The sequence below is a fragment of the Leptosomus discolor genome, chromosome 2 (genome assembly GCF_034619465.1).
Source record: "Leptosomus discolor isolate bLepDis1 chromosome 2, bLepDis1.hap2, whole genome shotgun sequence".
Lineage (NCBI taxonomy): Eukaryota > Metazoa > Chordata > Aves > Leptosomiformes > Leptosomidae > Leptosomus > Leptosomus discolor.
The window spans coordinates 35619800-35640972 of NC_141392.1; the positions used below are offsets into that span (position 1 = coordinate 35619800).

Below are 21173 nucleotides of genomic sequence, written 5' to 3' on the forward strand. Positions count from 1 at the left end.
TCAGAAGGATCATCTATAAAATAACAATAATCTAGTATGTACTCATTTAAACTTTGGCCATTCTCTTAGGAACAGCAGTGAAATAACCGCTAACTCTTTCTGCAGTGTCAGTATACAGCACTACCTCGCTAAGCCTATCAGTCAGAGATTGTGGAGTAAGCTATAAGCCACCAGGTAATCAACAGTCAGACACTCAACTTGAATATATGACTAAGTGATAAAAATTCTTTATCCTGTGACTTGAAGGTTGCATTAGCTTCCAGGAAATGGTGTAATTCAAGATAGGGTAGGAAGTTTTCTTCTGGATATATAATTTTCTTAACATTTAATTTGACTGGGAAGAGTGTTAATGCCCTGCATGAAGCTAAGATGGAGCAGTATCTTTCTGTCATGTTTATGGAAGGGAAGTGTGGAACAGACTAGGATTGATAAAGACTTCTCTCTATCTACAGATAATGAAATCATTTCCAGTTTACTGCTGCAGATGTCCCTCTATTTCAATGTTTATTTTTTCCCGTTTTGGTGGCTCAGCACAGTTGTCATGCTCCATCTGAAGGTGAGTTCTGAAGGAACGTGATGGTTTGCAAATGTAATATGTTTCTGATCAGACACCTCCTAGTACCGAGACAGAGCTCACTGGAGTTAGAGTTTATTAGGTTTATTTGGGAATTCCTTGAAACTGGAGGTTCAAGAGTATTTGAGTTACAGTAGCATACAATGTCTTCATTTAATCAGAAGCAGCACGCTGTGGAACAGCACAGCAGGAACTTTTACTCTCCTCTTCCCTCTAGTATTCACTCTTGTCAGATTACTACAAGTTCATCCTGGTCACGATCATGATCCTAGTCTCTCTGATAGAGGTCATTCGACTCTCCTTGGGGTACCTGGGCAATCTGCAGGAGAAGGTATGTTACCGCAGGTACATATTCATTGGTGCGGGTGAGCTTTTTGGAGTTTAACGTAAATAAAATGGTCCACCAGTTCATCTAAGAGATTTGAGTTGAGGAGACGGTTATTTCTCTTAAGTTACAGTCTGCATCTTCTATTCCCTTGGCATCAGCTTCCACTTAATTTTGTGCATTCCAAGACATTTTTCTCTCAGAAGAATCCCTCTCACTCCCTAAAACTGTTTTGTCAGAAAAAATAAGTATGGTTAAAAACACACCATATGGAAATACTAGGCCACCTCACTTTGCCTTTTCACATTATGTGCTGGCTTTTGGAACATTAAAAAAAATAGGTTTTTCTTCACAAGCCTTTGGATTTTTTCATCTCCAACTGCCAGTCTTTGATGGGTGAACTCTCCCTATTATAGGTCCCTGAGCTGGCTGGGTTTTGGCTCCTGAGTCTCCTCCTGCAGTTGCCTATGATTCTCTTCTTGCTATTTAATGAAGGTCTGAAAATCCAGCCACTGGAGCGAGCAGTCCATATTGTCTTTACCCTTTTCCTCACCTTCCAAGTCATTGCAGCCTTTGTCACCCTGAAAAGAATGGTGAACAAACTGGCCACTCACTTCCGCCTTAATGAATTTGACCAGCTGGAGGAACATCCTGTGCCTGATTTTTACAGCCTGGCTAAAGAAGAGAGAGCAGTTTCCATGGCTGGAAGAGGCCCCAGTGCTGGCTGGGGATCACACACTGAGGGCCTGAGAAGCTAACAGAGGCGTGCCTCACGTTGCTACAGCTCTGTTGCCATTTTGTTGGGTCATTCTTTACCTTCCTTCATCAGAGATACTAAAAACCAGATCTTGTTTAAGAGCCCACATTAAACCTCAGAGATTGGAGCTCCACTCTGCAGGAAAAATCAAAGCCAATTACATAACTGGCTGAGTGTGCTATTTGCAGACTGTTACTGCGCAGAGAGCACCGACAGAGGAGATTTGGTGGGGTTTACATTTTACAAAGTCATGTGGTGTTTTTAAAAAAACAAGCCTTTTTTCCTCACTGTTTACACAGAATTGTTTTGTCTACAATAAATCTTTTATACACTTTTTTATTTGTGTCAATACCAGTTTTCTCTCTGTTCTTCCAGATGTGCTGCACATATTTAATGTCTGGTACCTCAGTTAAGCCAAAAAAAAAAACCCAACCCAAACCCAAAACAACAAAGAAGCCCAAGAAATCTTGAGGCCCAGAAAGAACAATAAGACAGTGAACAAAGACTACAGTTTCAGAGATGGTCTTCCAGATAAATCCAGCACTAGGAATTCCTTACTAATAAACTAGGGATGGAATTTTAAAAGTATTCCTTCCTCAAACCTCCTACACTCATCTTCTTTGGGTTAGCTAGAGTTTTGACTGTCAAGCCATTCAAACAGAGTGGGGCAATTTTCTCAATCAGAGGATTCAATAAGTCAGCAGTAACAAAATGATAGCCATTAGAAACATCAGTTTATGCCACTGAAAGGCAGAGCCTATTTCTCACAAGCCAGGGCATACACCAAGGTTTTCTCATTCCTGTTCTTTGTATTAATGTCTAGGCTATCTTCTCCAGTTTCAGTAATGGCTAAAAGTTCACTTTTTCTGTCAAAGAGGGATGGGGATCAAAAGTTAAAATAACTTTTTCACCTCAATCCTTGGAGTCTTCAGCAGGGCAAGAGTCATCAGTTTTGAGAACTGGCACAAACAGCCAAACTGCTCAAAAGGAACATAAAGAGGATGGGTCTAACATGAGAAAGGCACAGTACACTTAAAGCTGCTGCATATTTAAAGCTTGTAGAACCTCCAGCGAGAAGGTGGCATTAGCTTTGTTTTGTACCAAAACGGTTCATTTTCCTTTTAATCCATGAGCAAAGGGAACAATGAATTCTACTAAATTTCCTTCTTCATTTTGTTATTATAAAGCACATATTGTCAGAACACATACCCCTGTGTTTTTAAAGAAACTAGTGGCTTGAATTGACTGTTGTGTAGAAAGGATTTCTATAAGAGAGTCTCTAAGAGTGTCTTTAACTGTTAATGTAAAACATTTGGAGCCCTGTATTCAGAGCCTGCAAGAGAGACAGCCAGGCTTAAGCAGAAGTTACATCATTTCAAAAACACTTTTACAGCATTAGAAACTCCTTGTAAAAACATTCTTAATTGATGCAGTGGGAACCTTGCACATATTTTTATGGTGTCAACGACAGTTACGCTACTGGAGAGTGCCAAGGTCAGGGCTGATGAGCTACAGGACAAGCTTAGTAGGATCCATTACAACAACAGATAATGGCATAATAGGTCCTGACAGATCAAACAGAAATATCAAATACCTTGGAGCCTATTTTCTCCAGTGACTGTGAACTGTAACTCAGATGCCTTAGTGTGGCAAAGAGCTGCTTCTTCCTGCCCAAAACCAATGGAACTAGCACCCGAGGCTGCCCTTCCTGGTCATGGCTGTAGGGTGGAGCTTACATCCACCGCTAAGAAAACCTGGGTGTTGGAGAAACACAGGCTAACGATGCAGCATGGAAGCTGAGCGCTGCCAGTTTTCAATACCTTCCAATAGTTTGTCTCAGAGAACGTACAAGCTAAGGGAAAGCAGTACCTTTCCCATAGGTACACTGGTTCTCTGAGTCTGTCCTGGATACCAGTGACAGGACAGGCACTGGGACAGCTTATAAGAGACACTAGGGCAGTTGCCATCCCTTCTGCTCTGCATGTAGCCTGCCTGTTCCCCGTATTAAAAGCCGACTGTGGGAGATTGCAGGGAAGTACACTGAGATGGTACTATAAGCGGAGATCTGAGGACACAGAGTGATTACCTAGAGTAATCCAATCTCTTGCCTTAGCTAGAAAATGGCATATCCTTTAGTTTTCTTTTCTGTATCGCCTTAAAAAGTTTAAAACTTAAACTCTTTTGTGAGATTAAGGGTGTGATGGGTGGGAAGGTGTTTAATGCCAAGTACACCAAATACAACATAAAGCTGAAAGAGAGTCAACCATACACTAATGCTGGCAACAAGGAACTGTCCTCCAGGCTAAGGCCATGAGACATGATTCTAAATCCTTGCTTTGAGTGATAAGGAAATCATGCAGTTGGAAGAACAAGCTGCTGTGCAAGACAATTATCAGGAGCCGAAGGTACAGGGCCCACAGCGATTTGCAGGGGGGGAGCATCGGTGAGGCAATGCAGGAAATAGAATTCAGAGAAACTCTCCTATAAATAGAGTTGCCTGATAATGCTTAGGTAGAAACTAGCCTGTGATTTACAGCTTCAGCAACATATTTGATAAACACAAGATCTTTGCATTCTATCTGCTCAGGCTTCCTAACAGACCTGCTAGTCTAATTTCATCATTACCATCTTAAACATTCAATTATAAAGAAAGCCTGCAAGCACCTAGAACTCACATTCAGTGCCTACAGCTGCAGTTTTTCCGTGAATTTCCTACTCCTCATGTACCCAGAGACAAGAGAAGAAAGTTGCAGTAGCGCTCAGGAAAACGAAACGACAAATAGAGAACCGCACTGAAACTTACCTTCAGTTTCCAAATTCCACAAGAACCGGTGACACATCAAACAAGCAGAAAATACACTAGTCACTTGTAACAGATTTCAGACACATAAAAGCAAACTTCAGAACAGAAACTTTTGATAAGCATGCTGGCGGAGGAGGGGGGACGGGGGGGAGATAATCAAGTGAAATACCTGAGGAGAAGAAAAGGAGGAAAAACACTACAGAAGGTACTTGCATAGTCAGAATAAGTCAGAAAATAAATGGAGGAACTTTTTAGCATCAAGATCAAAGCAGCAATAATGTCATTAATGTTTTAAAGAAAAACATAGGAAAGCTTGCTTTGTTTTTAATGAAGAGCTTCAGGAATAATTGCCAGAACAGACTGGAAACAGTGAAAGGTATGTGAGAACTTTAAAGGGGCACAGCAGGAAAGCTAGCAGTCCTTCATAAATCCTCTGCCTCCCATTACTCAGATATCTATGAGCGCATATGTTGTCCCATAACAGGAAGAATATACTCATCTTGCAGTGCAAAGTACTCATGAGTAGGACACGGGAATTTAAGATTCAGCAAAGCAGGTGTCTGGGGAGCGAGCAGGTGTGGTGTTTCCCTGCCCTACAAAATAGATGGAACTCGAGAACATTGGAAACTAGCAGAAGTTCTTTGAGCAGCACCTAGACAGCTTTGAGCACAAGCTGTACGACGGCAGCTTTTTGCCACACTAGGGTTTGAGAGAACCACAAAACCATAATTTTCAATGGTCTAAATAGCTACCAATAGCTCTCCCTTCATGAGCAAGATCTTTGAATGGCAAAAGTCGATGTACAGAACTCAGTGATTTTATTTCACCAAGCTTACTGTTAGGAAAGGTGAACAGCCAATTTTGAAGGAAATTTGTACCAACATACTTCCTTTAACTGAAGAAAAAAAGAATCAGGAATGGGCATATTATCTTAAAATGCTCTTTTTTAGCTTACTGATCAATTTGAAGATGAGTATTTTGTGTTCAAGGGCATAGTTGCCGAGTTGTTAATACCTGAACTTGGCATAAAGTAGACCTTGTCTAAAATAGACTTTGTAAAAGGATTTTTTTTTTTTTTTTTTAAATAGTTGCAGGACTTCGAAGAAGGGGAAATTAAATTTGGAAGAGGCTTCAATTATGTACCTTACTCAAGCAGATCTGATAAAGCAGACACAAGATAAGGCACAGATTTGATTTAAAAAAAAAAAGACAATTGATAAAAAAGGGGGTACAGCATTAACCTTTCTATATCAACAATTCACTCTTCCAGATTGCTGAAAGAATTGCACCCAGAGGAATGAGATCATACATTTCACTCTTGTCTTTGTCTCTTACAAACTAGACTAAGCGCTAATCTTTAAATGGTTAATGAAGCTGGTAGAACTGGCATCATTACACGGTCTGATAAGGTAGTCAATAGTAGTATTTGATAGCTGGGTAAGGCTGCAGAGATCATTTATTTTGAAAACCAAGTTTTGTTTCTCCAGGACAAAGATCAGATGGCAGCAATTAAAAAGGACTTTGTTCAGTGCTTCAAATAAAGCAAAGATAATAAAGAGATCTTCTATAGGAGGCAGGCAAAGCAGTGTATAAGAGTCAGCTGATAAGACCAAGAAGAATTTAAACCATAACAGAATAAATAGGTTCGAGAAGTGTAACGCTGAGGGAAAATAAGTAAGTTGATGACACTGAAGGAGCCCCTGGGTACATGAAGCAGAGGATTTATTAAAAAGGAATAAATGTGCAAAGTTACTAGCTTGAAATCTCACAGGGATTCAGAGGAAACACTATTTCCCCAGCTAAGCAGCAGCCTGCAGGAGACAGTTCCACATTCATTACATACATGCAACTTTTGCAGCTTGGTATGAAAAAAACGCTTTCTTCTTCAGACCATCGAGGTTTGAAAGTAATCAAAATGTAGTCCCTGGTTAGCACGTACTAGCCAAGAGATGAGCATGACAGAGACAAACAAATCTGTCAGAGAGCTGCAAGCGCAGCCATGCTGAGACCTATGGCTTCCACAGTGAGTTTAGGAAGGGTTAGTGACTTTCCTTGAGAGCTGCCTTGAACATCCAGTGTTAGGGAAGGAGCTCCTGCAGTCTATGAAAGATGCTACTGTTGTTCTTTAAGGGGTAGAAAAGACCCTTCTTTATTCACACCTGTAGACCCAAAAATCAAGCAAAAGTGCTTGAACACTCTTCCGTTACCATGTTCTCAATTTATTGAAACTGTGCCATAAGCTGAATTCATTAAGGTGAGAGGAATATCAGATATGCCTGTTCCTAATCACTTGTACTGCTAATGCCAGGGGAGATTGATCTCTTACTACTTCACACTGAGAAAGCTTATGGCAGGCTGGAGCTTTGAACAGAACTTCTCATCCCATGCAGCTTAAAGAGGAACATACTGCTTGTGGCACTCCGGAGTGATTCCTGTCAGTCAATGTGTTTGATAATCCTGTTTGAATTCCAGAAAGGACTTTAGCATGGATATCTCCTTTCTTTGTTTTGCCCTTGACCCCATGGCCTTTTGCACAAGAAATAGAGAATTTCTCACAGGATTAAAACTTGCAAGAGCACATCAGAAGATACCTGAGTATTCTTATGACTGCAGGGTATTCATGTAAAATGAACAACAATTAAAACACAGAGCTAAAGGATCCTGTATTGGATTTTTGTTTGTTTGTTTTTAAAACACCACAGTTTGAAGCAAAATCTTGCTGCAACCAGAAATGCTGCAAATCCTTCTGTTGTAAAGCAGTTGGGAGTAGTTGAACAAATCTTTGAACAGCGCCTTTACTTTGAAAATCCTAGCGAAACCTAAAGCTCACTCCTTCCCCACTACCCCTACAAATGATTTAGCAGACTATGTATAAAAACATGAAATGGGGGGGCAGGGGGGGAGTTTTGCCAAGGATCTTCCAATGGTCACATAAAGTTACCTCCAGAAGAGCATACCTCACTGCGGAGCCTGCACCCCGGCTGGGAACAACTTCAGGAGAATCTCACAGCTGTGACTGAAAGAACTCAAAAATGGGAATTAATGGAGACAGCTGTTTGGAATGCCCTGGGTGTAACTTTGGCCAATTAGGAGATACCGCCTCATGCCCCAGAGATACAAGGGGCACCTGGTGAGGAACAGCAACAGCAGGTGATGCAGGACTATCGTGGTGAATGGCTCAGATGTGTCACATTGAAGAGCATGTGATGAGAACAAGTATGCTCAGCTGATATGTCCCACCAAAAAGAAACATCACCCAGTTTTTGACATTATTTTCTTTCCTTTTTTTCTTTTTTAAACAAATCACCCTGAAAGAAATAAGGGTTAGTGCACTAAAATAGTAGTGCCCTGTGCCTGCAAACATGTATGTGTATAATCTCCAAACAGAAAACCAGTCCCCTCCACCTCTGTGCAGTATCTACAGTCCTGTGCTAAGAGTAACAAGTAAGCAAATGAGCACTGCCTGCTACATACACACATGGACTTTTAGCTAGTGCGAGGAATTATTAAGTATTCATTTGTCCAAAATTGAAAGTGTTCTCATCTGCCTCCCCCCACCAAATCACAGCTTGTCCAGTTAACTCGATAGAGCTGCTTTGATTGATGGATAGCAGAAACAACATACTTCTGCCATGACGGCGCTTGCTCCTGTGTGATAGCACCCCAGCAGCAGAGCATCAGTGTGGTGCAGTCGGTATTTCTCTAAACAAAGAGACAATGTCCTTTTATGATTGCCTTGATCCCCACTCCTGAGTGCGTGGCAGGGCTTGAGAATTTAAAACTATTCTTTTACACAGTTTTACTTAGGAAAAAGAAGGAGCTGCAGCCTGTTCCCTCAGAAAGGTAGGATCTTGTCACTGGGGCTTGAGTGCCTTGTTGGGCAGGCATTGGCAGGTAAACACTACTTAAATCGTGGAGGTTTGCATTCTCCATATGTGCAAATGTATGTGCTGATCTGTACCCCGTGCACAGGGAGATTGGATCACATGGTGGTTCTCTTTCACCACTCCCATCAGTAACGGAAATCTTTCCATGTTGTCGACTTTGGAGAATATTGAATTTTTCCTCTTACCCAACTGGAGAAAATGTGATGGCAGCTGCCAAAATCAGGCTCCTGATATTAACTACCTGCTTGTCTTTGTATGTGAGCACTTACCAGACTGAGCAATCAGAGGGCAGCCACAATTGTCCTAGAATTAGAGGGTGAGGGAAACAAGAAAAAACCCTAAAAGCTGCGAAAGTAGAATGGACAAACAATGAATTAGAAAAAAATACTGATAAGGCAACAGCAAAAGGATTAGCCAGGCTGGTTGCAGTCAGCAACAGTGAAATGTGACACAATAAAAACTCTGTTATTGAGTTAGGACAGCCCTAGGATACAAAAGACTGAAATGAAGGAAAACTGTGGATTGCTTTGTTCTTGAATATTGGATTTTTTTCCAGAAGCATGGAGGATGAAATATTACAGTGATAACAGAGATTGGAAAAGAAGAAAAAAAAAACAACCAAAGAAAATCCTTTAAGGTTTTATTTAGGATGCACTGAAAGAGTAATTTAGTTCAGTCCTATACATCACCTGCAACAAAGCAACCCAACAGCTATGAGTAGGGTGGGACATGGTTGCCCATGTTCGCATTTCTCAGTGCAACTTTCAATTGTATGTTGCTAAAGGACCGGTGCTGGTCCGGGAAGGCAAGGGAACAGCAGTACATCTCCCCATGGTCCCTGGCCAGCACATTCCCACCCGGTGTGCCAAGGGGTCCTTCCTCCTTCAGCAAAGCCAGTCCCTGGGTGCAGGGCAGCTTTGGGACCCTCCTGGGGTTGCGGGGGGGAGGTGTGCCAAGCACTACACAAATGCAAACAGCGACACTGCTGCTCTGAAATCTGGCCCCAGCCAATGGGGATTTTAAGTCTGAGAAAAAAATGAACCCTCAGCGGGGATCCAAGGAAGAGATTGTTTGTGTTTTTAATTTCACCGTATGGCCAGCTGCCATTGTTTCAGCCTGTATTGGTTAGTAGTAGTTGCCTGGTAGTTAATCAGACAGCCAGCAGCTTGAATGTTTAGTGCTGGCTGGCAGCCAGTTGCTGATATTCCAGCCCAGTGTGGTCACAGCTGTAAGAGGAGCTTGAGCAGGACCTCTGTGACCAGCCTACCTTCATGCTACCACTGCATCCACCTGAATGCAAAACCAGAGCAAGCACATGGGCTGTAAAAGTGCTGCTGAGGACGTACATCACCCCACTTGAGTGAGAAATCAGTTGTATTCCCCCCACCCCAGCACCCTGGGTAAATACAACTCATTCCTCATGAAGTCTGCAGAAAACCAGTGTCTCCCAACAATGTCACCTGGTACCTTTTCATCCTCAAAAGGTGTCTGCAATGTCTTGGTCTTTTTCAGAGGACCGCCACTCAAAATTGATATTGCCCTATTTCAAGCATAAAAAACCTAAAGAATTAAAGCTAAACCCTTGAGGGGGAACAACATCTCTTCAGGTAAGAGCTCTGCCCATGACCCCACAGAACAAATGGTTTGAACTTGTAAAAATAAATAAATAATTTCTTACTCTTTTTCATGCTTGGAGGATCAGAATGTTTAGAGAAATCACGCAGTGCTTTGAGCCATTTTACTGCTTCATTGTTAGTACTTCTGAAAGCGGACCAGTGAACAAGTGATATTCTGGGTCTGATGGCTGGTGGACCCTTCTCCCCCGAGGCTGGAAGACTTTAGCCAGTCCTGCTTGCCACATACATAATACAGTATTGCCCATTCTATACCATCAGATCCCCATCCCATATGAAGGATATTCAGAACACAGCTCTTCCCATACTTTTATGGGAATTAGGCACTTTTCTAGGCACAGCCCTGGAGAAATGCCGCTGCTGTTTGTATGCAGAACGGGCAAATAGAGCTGGTTCAGTGCTTCAGCAGCCTTGCACTGGCAGCCCTGTTATTTAGCACCCATTTAGTATACATCATTAATAACCTGTAGGCTTTCTAATGCGTAGCTTGTTCCTGCTCTCACTTCTGTATGGATTTGAAGCGTTAGACATGTAAGCGGTGCTTTTCAGGGCTTTGTTCAGAGCAGTGCTTACGGTCTTTTTTGCTCTGCTGCTGCATCAGAGTGATTTGGAAGCTAATAAAAATGGAGGCATTGTCTTCACTGTCAGCAACATGCACTTACATGGATGCTGTTGCTTGGAAGCTTTTAGGGGAAAAAAAATTATTGGAAATACCTTCCATGCTGTTTTCAGCCAGCAGGTCAGCTTTTTCCCTTGCTAGCAACATAAGAAATCCCCATTGAAATATCTAGTGCTTATTATCCTCGTTGATGGCTTCCCGCTGCCTTGCAACATGTGAAGGAGCTGTGGCAGGACAGCAAGCACAGAGTTGCAGTGGACTGGGTTTTATTCACTGCTGAAACCTTCCCAAATCATCTAAACCCTCTAACTTAGGTGCTTCATTCTCCTTAAAACTGAAAAAAGCCCATATAGGCAGCCTGCACCAGAACCTGTCAATGGGGAGATGCAGTAGATGCTGTGTAACTGGCATGGGCACAGAGAGAGGCAGTGTGGGCAGGTGTAGCATAGCTTTCTGCCCGCCAGTTATGATAGAAAGGGGACTATTTTCCTCCTCCTCTATGTTTGGGAGAAATAAAGAGCAAACAGACCCAGATTTTAAAGCAGTGCATCGTGCAGCAAATTGAACTAGCAACAAAAAGCGCTTTGCAAAATTTCTAGTGTGCAGTGGGAGGACAGCCTGTCAGCTGAGACGTAGCACGTTGCTCCTTCTCCAGGATATACTGACCTCAGCCACCCACTTTAGGAGATTTAATTTCTAGAAGATGCCCATCATCCTCTTCAAAAAAAAAAAAAAAAAATCTGATCACTTTAAATGCTCAGGTTGTACCTTTGAAACCTTGTCAGTTCTTTTCTGTGATCTCTCTCCAGAGTGGAAAGGAGGAGAGCATGGCAAGATCTGAGGGACACACAGAGGAAATGGAAATCCTGTAGTAAAATTGCCCATCATCACTGTGACCACATAGCTTAATTGTGGAAGCAAAGAGCAAAATCCTGCTACAGTTAGCATTATGAAACTCATGTTTACTGCAGTATATCTTTCACACGTGCAGCCTGCCCTTAAGAGAGGCACTCTGGCACAGTATGTCAGAAAACTTGTTAAATAAATTTAAGCTGTTGCACTTACTCAGCCATGTGCAGATGTTTTTCTGCTGCACCCTCCACCTCTATTTCCCCTTCCCCCTCTGAGCAAGTCCGGACCACTGCATATCCCCAAAAACCTGCTGAAAACACCCAATTACAGTCCCACAGCCAGTTACCACAAGTCAGACTAACAAGAACGAGGGGGGGGGAAATTAAAACTCAAATACCAAAAACCAGTCAAGCCACAGCTGAGCTGAATAATTTCAAGGGCAGGTCTACAACACACATACCAGCACAAATATTTTGGTGAGCTCAGTTAAAAGACTCCACCTCTCCCTCTTCAGGGCCATAAACAAAGTTAGGTCACTTGAAAAACATTTTGTACTGAAGTACCCCAGCAGGAGAATGCACTCACCCTTGGAGTTTTTAACTATTAAAGCCTTGTAAAGCAAAAACATTTATAAACAAAACTATGATAAAATCAGTATGTCTAGTAGGGTTTTTTTTGTATTTTTTTTTTTTAAGCTAAATACAGGGAGCTTAATGTTATCCTCAGGGTGCTTTTAAACCTGACACCAAGGCTGAAACACAGGCGATGCGCAGCTGGGCACAGCTTTTTTGCCTTCTGTAAGCTGAGTCCCACTGTTTTCTGGAAAGCCAAAAGCAAGTGTGGAGGTGGGGACAAGGTGGCTGGTGGTGCCTGGTGGCACTGCCTGCCCATCGCCCTGGACCAAGCAAGTGCCCACACCAGGGCTGGCACCAGCACAATAATTGTGTGTGTGTGTGTGTGTGGTGAAATATCTATAATTACATTTCTGTGACCGTAATTATGTGTATTTCACACAGCTTAGCAGATGTCATGTGGTACAATAGGTGCTGTGAAGAACAATCATTTATTAAGTAATTTATAGCATAATAATTAACAGCTAATCACTTGCAAGCTAAGATGCTCTGGGAACAGACCCAATTTGCAGTATGTGCTGCCTCCTTCCAGGAAATCTCACTATTTAGACAGCACTCCTCACCCCTACAAAGCCAGCTTCCCCGCTCCATCCCCGCAGAAGCTGTGCTTGCACACACACACATCTGCAGGTAATAACTGTGTACATGGCAGCAGCTCAAATGAAGAAATCAAACCCTCATGAGATATCCACAGGGTGGGCCAAGAGCCTCAGCTGCTGCCTCTGGAGACATAGGAAATAGGAGAACAGGCTTTTAGGATCAGAAAAACACCATCTTTTTACAACAGAGCAGGCTTCATTTCTGTGTTCTGCCTGGTTAATTTGAAGCTGACACGGATACATCTACACTAAATACATCCACCACACCTATCCTGGCATAGTAGTGCCTAACTGGAAACTGCTGCAGACTCCCCACATTGTCACTCTGTCCTCAAACTTGCATCACAGGACGGCTTAATTTAAAGCTTTCAGCCCAAAAGATGCTCAGATGCAAAGCGCCAGGCTTTCCAAGGCTGCCCTCCTTGTGCTCCCCCCTACCTTGCAATGCCTATTCGCTGTCTTGCTACACACCAGCTTGTGCGGCCCCACCTGCACCTTCTCCAGCGGCCCAGCTCTGACTGAAAATGAGGAATTTGGGGGTTACTCAAAGCCTCCATCCATCTGGGGATGGCCAGCCCACAGTCTAAGGGGCAATGTTTGGACTTTCAAACCACTGTCGCTGGCTCTCAAAGGGCTTCCTGGTGGAGTTCAGTGGCAAATCATTGCTCAGAAGCAGCCCGAGCTTTTCAGGAGATGGGGCTTTCCCCAGCATCCCCAAGTAGTTTCTTAGCCATATTTACTGCATTTTTCCAATTGCAATCCCTCACTTGAGTGGATATCACCCAATCAGTCAACAAAATACTGCTACAAGTTTCTGCACTTGAGCTGATGTGGTAAAAAAAAGACTTTCTCCGGGAGGGATTGTCCTCTGTTTGCAGTTATATTACAGCCTCACCAGCCTAGTGCCATTCAAAACACAGCATTAAAGCCGCAGTTCCACTTTTTCCTGTGTGGAGCAAAGCCCCAGAAGTGCATGACAGTGCTCGCTGGGGAATGAGGAGCTGTTTCCACCACAGAGCATCACGCCAGCCCTTGCAAAGAGGCATGTTTTGGCCATGGCACTGACCAGAGGAAGGCCCTCATCCTCAGCTGGCATGAACCTGTGCAGCTCAGTCCCAGCTGTAGGTGCCAGGACGTCAGTCCCATGCGGTTTAGTCTGCTGTGCAAAGAAACCCCTTCCTTCCCTGCTCCCACTGGTTATGGCCTAAAGCAGGAGACTTTCAACCCTTTATCATGTATTTTCACTTAACTGTTGGTTGTCCTCAGTTCTTACCCCTGTACCTAACTCCCGTTTGGGCACTGTAGAACTTGCTCTCAGCCATATCTGCTGTCAGTGAACTCCACTGCCCCATTTCACACAATTAAAAAATAGTATTTCCTTTACGAGTTTAAAGTTTGCCTTTGCAGATTGCTTTCAGGGAGCGTCCCCTCATTCCTGTACCATGAGACAAGCCAGTTAGGATATGTATCACTACCACAGCCTTTTAGTTCTTTCCCCTTTAAACTAAGATGCACCAATCCCTAAGTTTTTCATCCAGGGGCCCCTCCAAACTCTAATCATTTTCACCACCCACCCAGTCCCACGACTGCCTGCATTTTTGAACAGCAGCAGTAGTAAACTGAAGCCATTTTGCTGTTTCTCTTGGGCTTCAGCCTTTGGTTTCATTCCAGTCTTCTGCAATGCAAGCAGAGGCAACTTGCTATGAGCTTTGCCTGTCTGCAGGACAGCTTATTCTTGCTCTCCCTTGGGGTTGTCAGGCTCATGGGAGCATCCACACCCTCCTTTACAGCAAAGGATTGCTCGGGGCATCCCATATGTACCTTGCGTGTAAAGGTCATGGCCAGGAAAGGTTTGATTTAGTGGAGAGTGCCTTATACAGCGGCAGTGCTACAATACAGAGCCACATGGCTGGCCAATTCAGTAAAGAACAAAACTTAATGCAAGGCCAGTAGTACTTTTTATCTGCTGTCCAGTTAGAACAAGCCCAGTGATGCATTCAGATTGCTCTGAGGAGATGGAGAAAAGAGAGTTGAGCAGAGTTTACCCATCTCTGGCTATGGCTAATTTCATCCTGCCAAAGTCAGCGTATCAATGGCACTCAAAAGCATCTATAGGAAGAATTTTTTTTTCCCCTCACCATTCCTTTTTAGATGTGCTGTGTACGATTACACTCTCAGGTATTTTTCCAAAACTCTTTTCCTGACAAAAGTCTCCCTGGAGATGCCTTGGTAGCCCCTGCCATGTGGAGCACAGGCTGCACGATCATCCATGTGCCATTGGAAATTTGCTGCCTGTATTAGTAACTACAAGGAGAAGCAAGCCAACATCTCCAATGACAAATATTTCCCTAGACATTTGTCCTTAGATACTTGTCTCAAGGTTTGTTACCTCCTTGCTTGGTCCTCTGCAAGGATCCTTGTTTCAGCAGGGGAGAAGCAGCAGAGCATGCCCCAGCCCTGCTGCCACACAGCCGCACAGCCTGGGTCCCCTTGGGGCGTGGGGTTTGTCCCAGCGGAGAAGGAAGCCCATGGGCACCCTGAGTGTCTGGGTGCTACCCACACTTTCCACTGCTGCTGCAACCCAGAGCAATCGCAGCAAAGGCTGAAGCGTCCTTCTGGTCTCAGATCTCATCCTCGCTCCTATAAACATCTCTTCATCTGTCTGTGAAAATCCCCTCTTTGCTCACATACGGCCCATTTACTGCTCTATCATCTGGTACCTTAAATGAGGCCTTACATGAACCTGAGGTTCCTCCCCAGCATGGAGATGCAATGGAGAAGGAGGGTGAGAGGAGGAGGTCGTCAGGGAACAAGAGGAGGGACGTCCTGCTAAATCTGCCAGGGCACACGAGGACACCTGAGCCTCTGGACATCTCCCTCAACATGACAATAACCTCAGCAACACCCCGGTCTCTATCCATGGGCAGATGTTCACCGCAGCAGAAGACAAATGAGTGGTGTCCCCAGCAGGCTGCAAGCACCCACATCCCTTTCCCAGCTCTCTCCTGGGTGTGGGAAAGGAAACCAAACTCCTTTCCAGCATCTCTCTTTGCAGCGATTCTTCCCACACACCATTTTTTGCTTTCGCTACCCAGGCTGAGGCACCAGCCATGGCCACCACATGTTGAATGAGGTGTCTTCCGTTCTTCCCGGCTTTACGAAAGAGACAAATGCAAACGGATAGGGTGAGGGGTCTCCCACAAGGAATGGCCTCCACGTCTTCTCCCCTAGCCTGATGATTCGTGTCCAAGGACAGTGCTCTGTGGCTAGGTGAGGCTTGCCCTGCCTGCTTCAAAACCCAGGGAAAAAACAATCAGACTTGAAGCATTTGGGAAGAATGAGTTCAACTAGAGCTCAGTAAATGTCTTTAAAAAAAAAATTGACACTCAAATATTGTTCCTCCCCTGCAGTGCCTAGGACATCCCCCAGTCTCCAGGTAAATCACAGATCCTTTCAAACCTCTGCACACCGCAGTTTCTCAGTGATAATGCATGAGAGAACAGTTCCTACTGCAAAGAAAATAGTACCTGGTGGCAAATAAATCAACAGAGTGTGTCATTTCCTATGGCCCAGGGCTGTGAGTGAGCAGAGTACTGCACAGCGAGGTGACAAATTCATTTTGGATGTCAGAAGCGGCAGACCTTTGAGTCAATCTTGGACTGCAGTACCTGAATTCAGCTTTACAGATCCAGCAGATTTCTCATTTTATTGTCTATTAATTCATTCCACCACAGATGAGAGAGAAGAGCAGATTTCAATACCCTGACCTGCAGCACAGGGAAGAAAGTCAGCCCCTCTTGATTTGATTCAGGAGAGCAGGAAAGGAGGGATGGGCTGTTCCTAAAGCCAGCCTGGTGTTCATGAGGCAAAGCAGGGCTGCATGCATCTCCTTTGGCCTTAGTGGAAAATAAAAAGCAACATTATTCAGGATGGAAATGGCAGATAATTGTAATAGGAAAACTGTAACACCTATTGCTTATGATGGGCTTGACGTCCAGATCTAAGTCCTGCTGTGTTTCGCACACAGATCACACACGTTCCTTAGATGCTGCCAATAAAAGCCTGACATTTCTCCAAAGTGCAACCATGAGGGGCAGGTGCTGTCACTTCACACCCGATAAGGAGAGAGGCAGTATGCCAGCTCCACCTCCTGCTTTCACACTAAGCACGGAGGGACCCACTATTGTTGCTGGTTTGACTGCAGCAAGCCCTGCCTGGGCACATCGCTGTGCTGGGCTTTCCTCCCTTCCTTCTGGGCCAGCATGTGAGTATCAGTGGGCTGTTTTGTCTGGATGAAGGGCTGCAGGGAAAGATGCTCCAGTGGGAGCCTCGTGCCTGGGCTACAGTGGAGACTGCAAGCAATAGAAATGAAAAACGAGGAACTGAAACCAGCTCCCATACTTGCCTTAGATCACCAGGTCCACGCAGCCAGGTCCTCCCCCAGCAGCTGGCTGTGCTGCAGTGGAAGTCACAGGATTTCCCTCAGTGGTTTACAGGATGAATTTAAGAGGTTATAGAATCACAGAATGGTTTGGGCTGGAAAGGACTTCAAAGACCATCTAGTTCCAATCCCCTGCCATGGGCAGGGACACCTTCCACTAGACCAGGTTGCTCCAAGCCCCATCCAACCTGGCCTTGAACACTGCCAGGGAGGGGGCAGCCACAGCTTCTCTGAGCAACCTTAGTGCATGGGAACAGGCAAATTAAATGCTGGGGACCCTCCCCACAGCATTTGTTCCCCCCTCCCGGGTTTAAGAGCAAGCTGTGTGGTGGGCAAAGCAGACGCAGGTAGAGTTTTGCCCGTTGTCCTCATTGCCCAAGAAACCACGGTCTCCAAACCTGGAGCAAATGTTTGCTTGGGGTGATCTCCCACTGGGGATCCAGCCTGAGCCTAGCTCAACAAGCATTTCCAAGACACCTACTTCAGGACCCAGACACAAGATCACCTGGCTGTCCTCTTCTGGCTCTGTCAGTCCCAGAAACAACCCCAAGCACCCAAAATCCCAGAGAAACCCATGGGCCTCTCTCAAAGAGTGAGCTGTAAAATGGACTGCTTGTTTTACATCAGGAAAGGTGTTGTCTGACTTACTTTCTCATGCAGGAGGGGGTAAACAGTTTGCAGTTCTGCAGCCCCTTGCACGTAAGCATGGGAATGCACCTAGGATTAGGGTACCCCTTTGCATTAGGCAAGGATTACATCGCATTTCTACAAATGGGGGAAAGCCAGCAAAGCTGCAGGTGGCTGGCGTCCTACCCAGGAACAGAAACCCTTCCAGTCTCTCCCTCCTCCCTGCCTGTGCTGCACATACCCATCCTGAAGCCTGTCCTTGATAAATGACAGCTCAGCTGGTGGTCTTTTTCAAGAATGACATCCTCTCTTTCCCTCGCGTAGCATGCAGACCAAGCAAGCCATTTCCATCCTTGCATGTCCTCCTTTTCTCACCAAACGCTGGTGGGATTGTGCTAAACTATGCATTGGTCTGGGTGCAGGTGATGTGGGCTCCAGGACGGGAAGCACCAGCTCCGTCCTTGGGCTTATTATCTCTGTGGTATGCTGTAACATCACTGAGGATATACCTCCCAGCCATAACGCCAGAGCGAGGATGAGCCATTAAGGGGGAGATAATTCCATGGCACTGCCAGGAGTCCCAGCTGTGCTCTGCAGTAGCATAACACTGTGTGTGGAAGTGATCTGCTTATTAATGACACAGCTACAACAGGCAGGGCTGGGAACCAGTATGGCATGGATCAAATTATTTAAGCACTTAAAACACCTCATGTCCTTTATGACTAAAAAAGAAAAACCAAACAAGGGAGGGATCTTTCACTCAGTCTTTTCTCTGAGGCATTGGTTAAAAAAAAAATAAAGACAATCACTCCATGAAGAGCAGGAGACCTCCAGCCCATCACCTTCTTGTGTACGTGACTATGTATGTACAAGACAGTATATAGATCTATCTCAAAGTTTTGATGCCTTGACCAAAAGCTGCCAAGCAGTCACCCCATCTGCCCTTGCACAGCAGGGGATGCTGCGGGATGCCTCCCTGCTTTGCAGCTGGAGCACACCTCCGAACATGGGTCTCCACCCACCTCCATAGGGCACCTCTGCTTTGAGGATCGCAGGGATTGCTCAGCCCAGAGAAGTCACAGGGCTGGGAAAAGACCCCTTGCCTAGGTCTGGCCCACAGAGCAGGACTAACCTTGCTCCCTCGAGGCCAAGCACAAAGCTCATCTCTGAGTCTGCATTTTCTTGCAGTGCCTGTCCCTGACCTCCACATTGCCTTCTCCAAAATCACAGAGGAAACCATGGTGCAAACTGAAACTGGAAGCCCCAAGAGTCTGGGGCTTGCAGCAGCCCCTTTCCACCTCAGGTCACCTTGCTGCCTCCCTCCAGAGCCACACATTCAAAAAGAAAAAGAAAAAGCCCTAAAGATAGCAAATCACCTTTGCAGGCTTGAAGACCAGTACCTCTCCCTGCCCACCATTTGCTGGGGCAGCCCATCCGCTGCAAGCACTGGTGTAGCTCCTTGGTGGGTAATGGGGTGGACTGGCCTAGCTTGGCCCTAAATCATCTCCGTATTTGAAACAAGCCAAGCGAGGGAATGGCACGTCATTGCCAATGTGCCAAAACAGGCAGGATCATCCGCTAGACCCCTTGTGCTATGGTAGCTCTGCGTCAGCCTGAGAGCAATTTTAAGATCAAGCTGCTGGGAATGACCCGGAGAGGAATTCTTTCACTTGTGCTGTGGGTGGCGTTCATAGCATGTGGCTGTGGCACAGATGTAGAAATATGTTTTATATAGATGAGCAACTAACATCATCTACCTGGACTTGTGCAAAGCATTTGACACTGTCCCACTTGACATCCTTGTCTCTAAACTGGAAGGACATGGATTTGATGGATGGACTGCTCGGTGGATCAGGAATTAGCTGGATGATCGCACACAAGGAGTCATGGTCAACAGCTTGCTGTCCAAGTGGAGACCAGTGACGAGGGACATTCCTCAAGGGTCAGTATGGGGACCGGTGCTGTTTAACATCTTTGTCAGTGACATGGACAGTGGGATTAAGTGCACCCCCAGCAAGTTTGCTGACAACACCAAGCTGAGTGTTTGCAGCCTGAAGAGCCCCCAGGACACCTTCGTGGAGTCAAGGAGAGAAAAGAGGAGAAGGCGGCTGGCCAAATCCAAGGCCAAGACAAGGACAGTATTATTTTAGCCCCTGCTGCTTCTCTTTGACTTCCTTGGGGAAACAAGCACACTCTGCACAAATCCATTAATGGTTTCCTTCTCTTTATGATGGAAAATTACACACAATTATCTGCCTCCTAGGGAGATGTTTGCATTTAACTCTCTGCTATTTGCAAATACTTTGAAAACCATGCATAGAAAATGCTGGGTAAGAGCTGATTGCTCCGTGTATGTCAAAGGAAGCAACAATCAGGATGTCTTTGGGAGACCTATTTTTGTCTGACCTTATCAGTACTCAAACCTGGATGGCGCTAAACAGCACTGAAGTAAGTTGCTGTAGGGGAAGCATGTACAGGGAGGGCCCCATCAGCATCAATTTGGATGAGCCTGTTATTGGAGAGCAACACAGTCACCCCTCACCAGAGGGACACCGCAGGTGCCAGCCAAGCGTCACGGGTGCTCATTTCTTTATCATCCCAGTGCAAGTAACATGCTCTCACCTGGTTTGCACAACGTTGGCATTTATAATGTCCTGATTTGTACTGCAGCCCCCTCCCTGGGCATAGGCCCCTCCATGCTGCAAATGTTGCTTCTCCCATGATTCAACACCTGGGATAGGAACTGCTTTTTTTTGGTGGAGGGGAAAGATGTAAAAGAGTTACTCTAGGGAAATCTCCAAGGTCCCTTTTTCCTCCTTCACCATCGTCACTACCTCCCTACAGAGAAATGCAGCAGGGCCTTTTCCAGCCCCTTTTAAGCTCACCCTGGAGAGCAAACGCCAAGCTGGGCACACGTATGTGCAAACTGCTTTGTTCAGCCCACACCTCCACAGAACATCTTGGCAAAAGCTGGTCAATAAGTGCAGAGACCATTCATGTGCTGCACTAACTGGTTCCGGTTCCCTCAGGGACCCCCAGCTCCAGCTGTGCCCCACATCTGGTAGCTCCTAGCCAGGCCAGTGCAAGGGCCCAGCTCTACAGCAGCAGCCCTTGATGGGTTTTTGGTGGCAGACAGTGCCCTCCAGTGGGACATTTGCCACCACACCGTTCACACATCTTCCCAGAGGGAAAAAAAAACCACCCTAATTCAAACTTTAAAAGCCCTAAACTAGACAAATAGAGAAGTTACAAGCCTTCAGCAGAAGCACAAGCTGGAGAAGACAACAGCTTTACTGCCAGCAAGGAGGATTTGTTTGGTGGTGGTGCTTTTTGCAGCCAGCATCTCAGCAACCAGCATTCATGCAAGCACCAAAAATGCCATCCCCATTGTTCAGTGACAGAGGATTCATGTGCCATAACCCA

At 45.2% G+C, this 21173-nt stretch overlaps 1 protein-coding gene across 1 annotated transcript; it reads left to right on the forward strand.

Moving 5' to 3' along the window:
* Positions 1-349: 349 nt before the first annotated feature.
* TMEM17 (transmembrane protein 17) lies at positions 350-1657 on the forward strand. The gene is made up of 3 exons (XM_009956945.2): positions 350-556; positions 792-905; positions 1316-1657. Exons 1-3 carry the CDS (start codon positions 350-352, stop codon positions 1655-1657), a joined length of 663 nt encoding a protein of 220 aa, XP_009955247.2.
* Positions 1658-21173: the final 19516 nt, after the last annotated feature.

What these genes read in the sequence shown, in the direction of transcription:
- TMEM17 (XM_009956945.2), top strand. Translation starts at nt 350, where the DNA reads ATGCCCTGCATGAAGCTAAGATGGAGCAGTATCTTTCTGTCATGTTTA. An exon ending in TTGTCATGCTCCATCTGAAG is followed by an intron (nt 557 to 791) that starts GTGAGTTCTGAA and finishes TCTTCCCTCTAG; the next exon opens with TATTCACTCTTGTCAGATTA. An exon ending in TGGGCAATCTGCAGGAGAAG is followed by an intron (nt 906 to 1,315) that starts GTATGTTACCGC and finishes TCCCTATTATAG; the next exon opens with GTCCCTGAGCTGGCTGGGTT.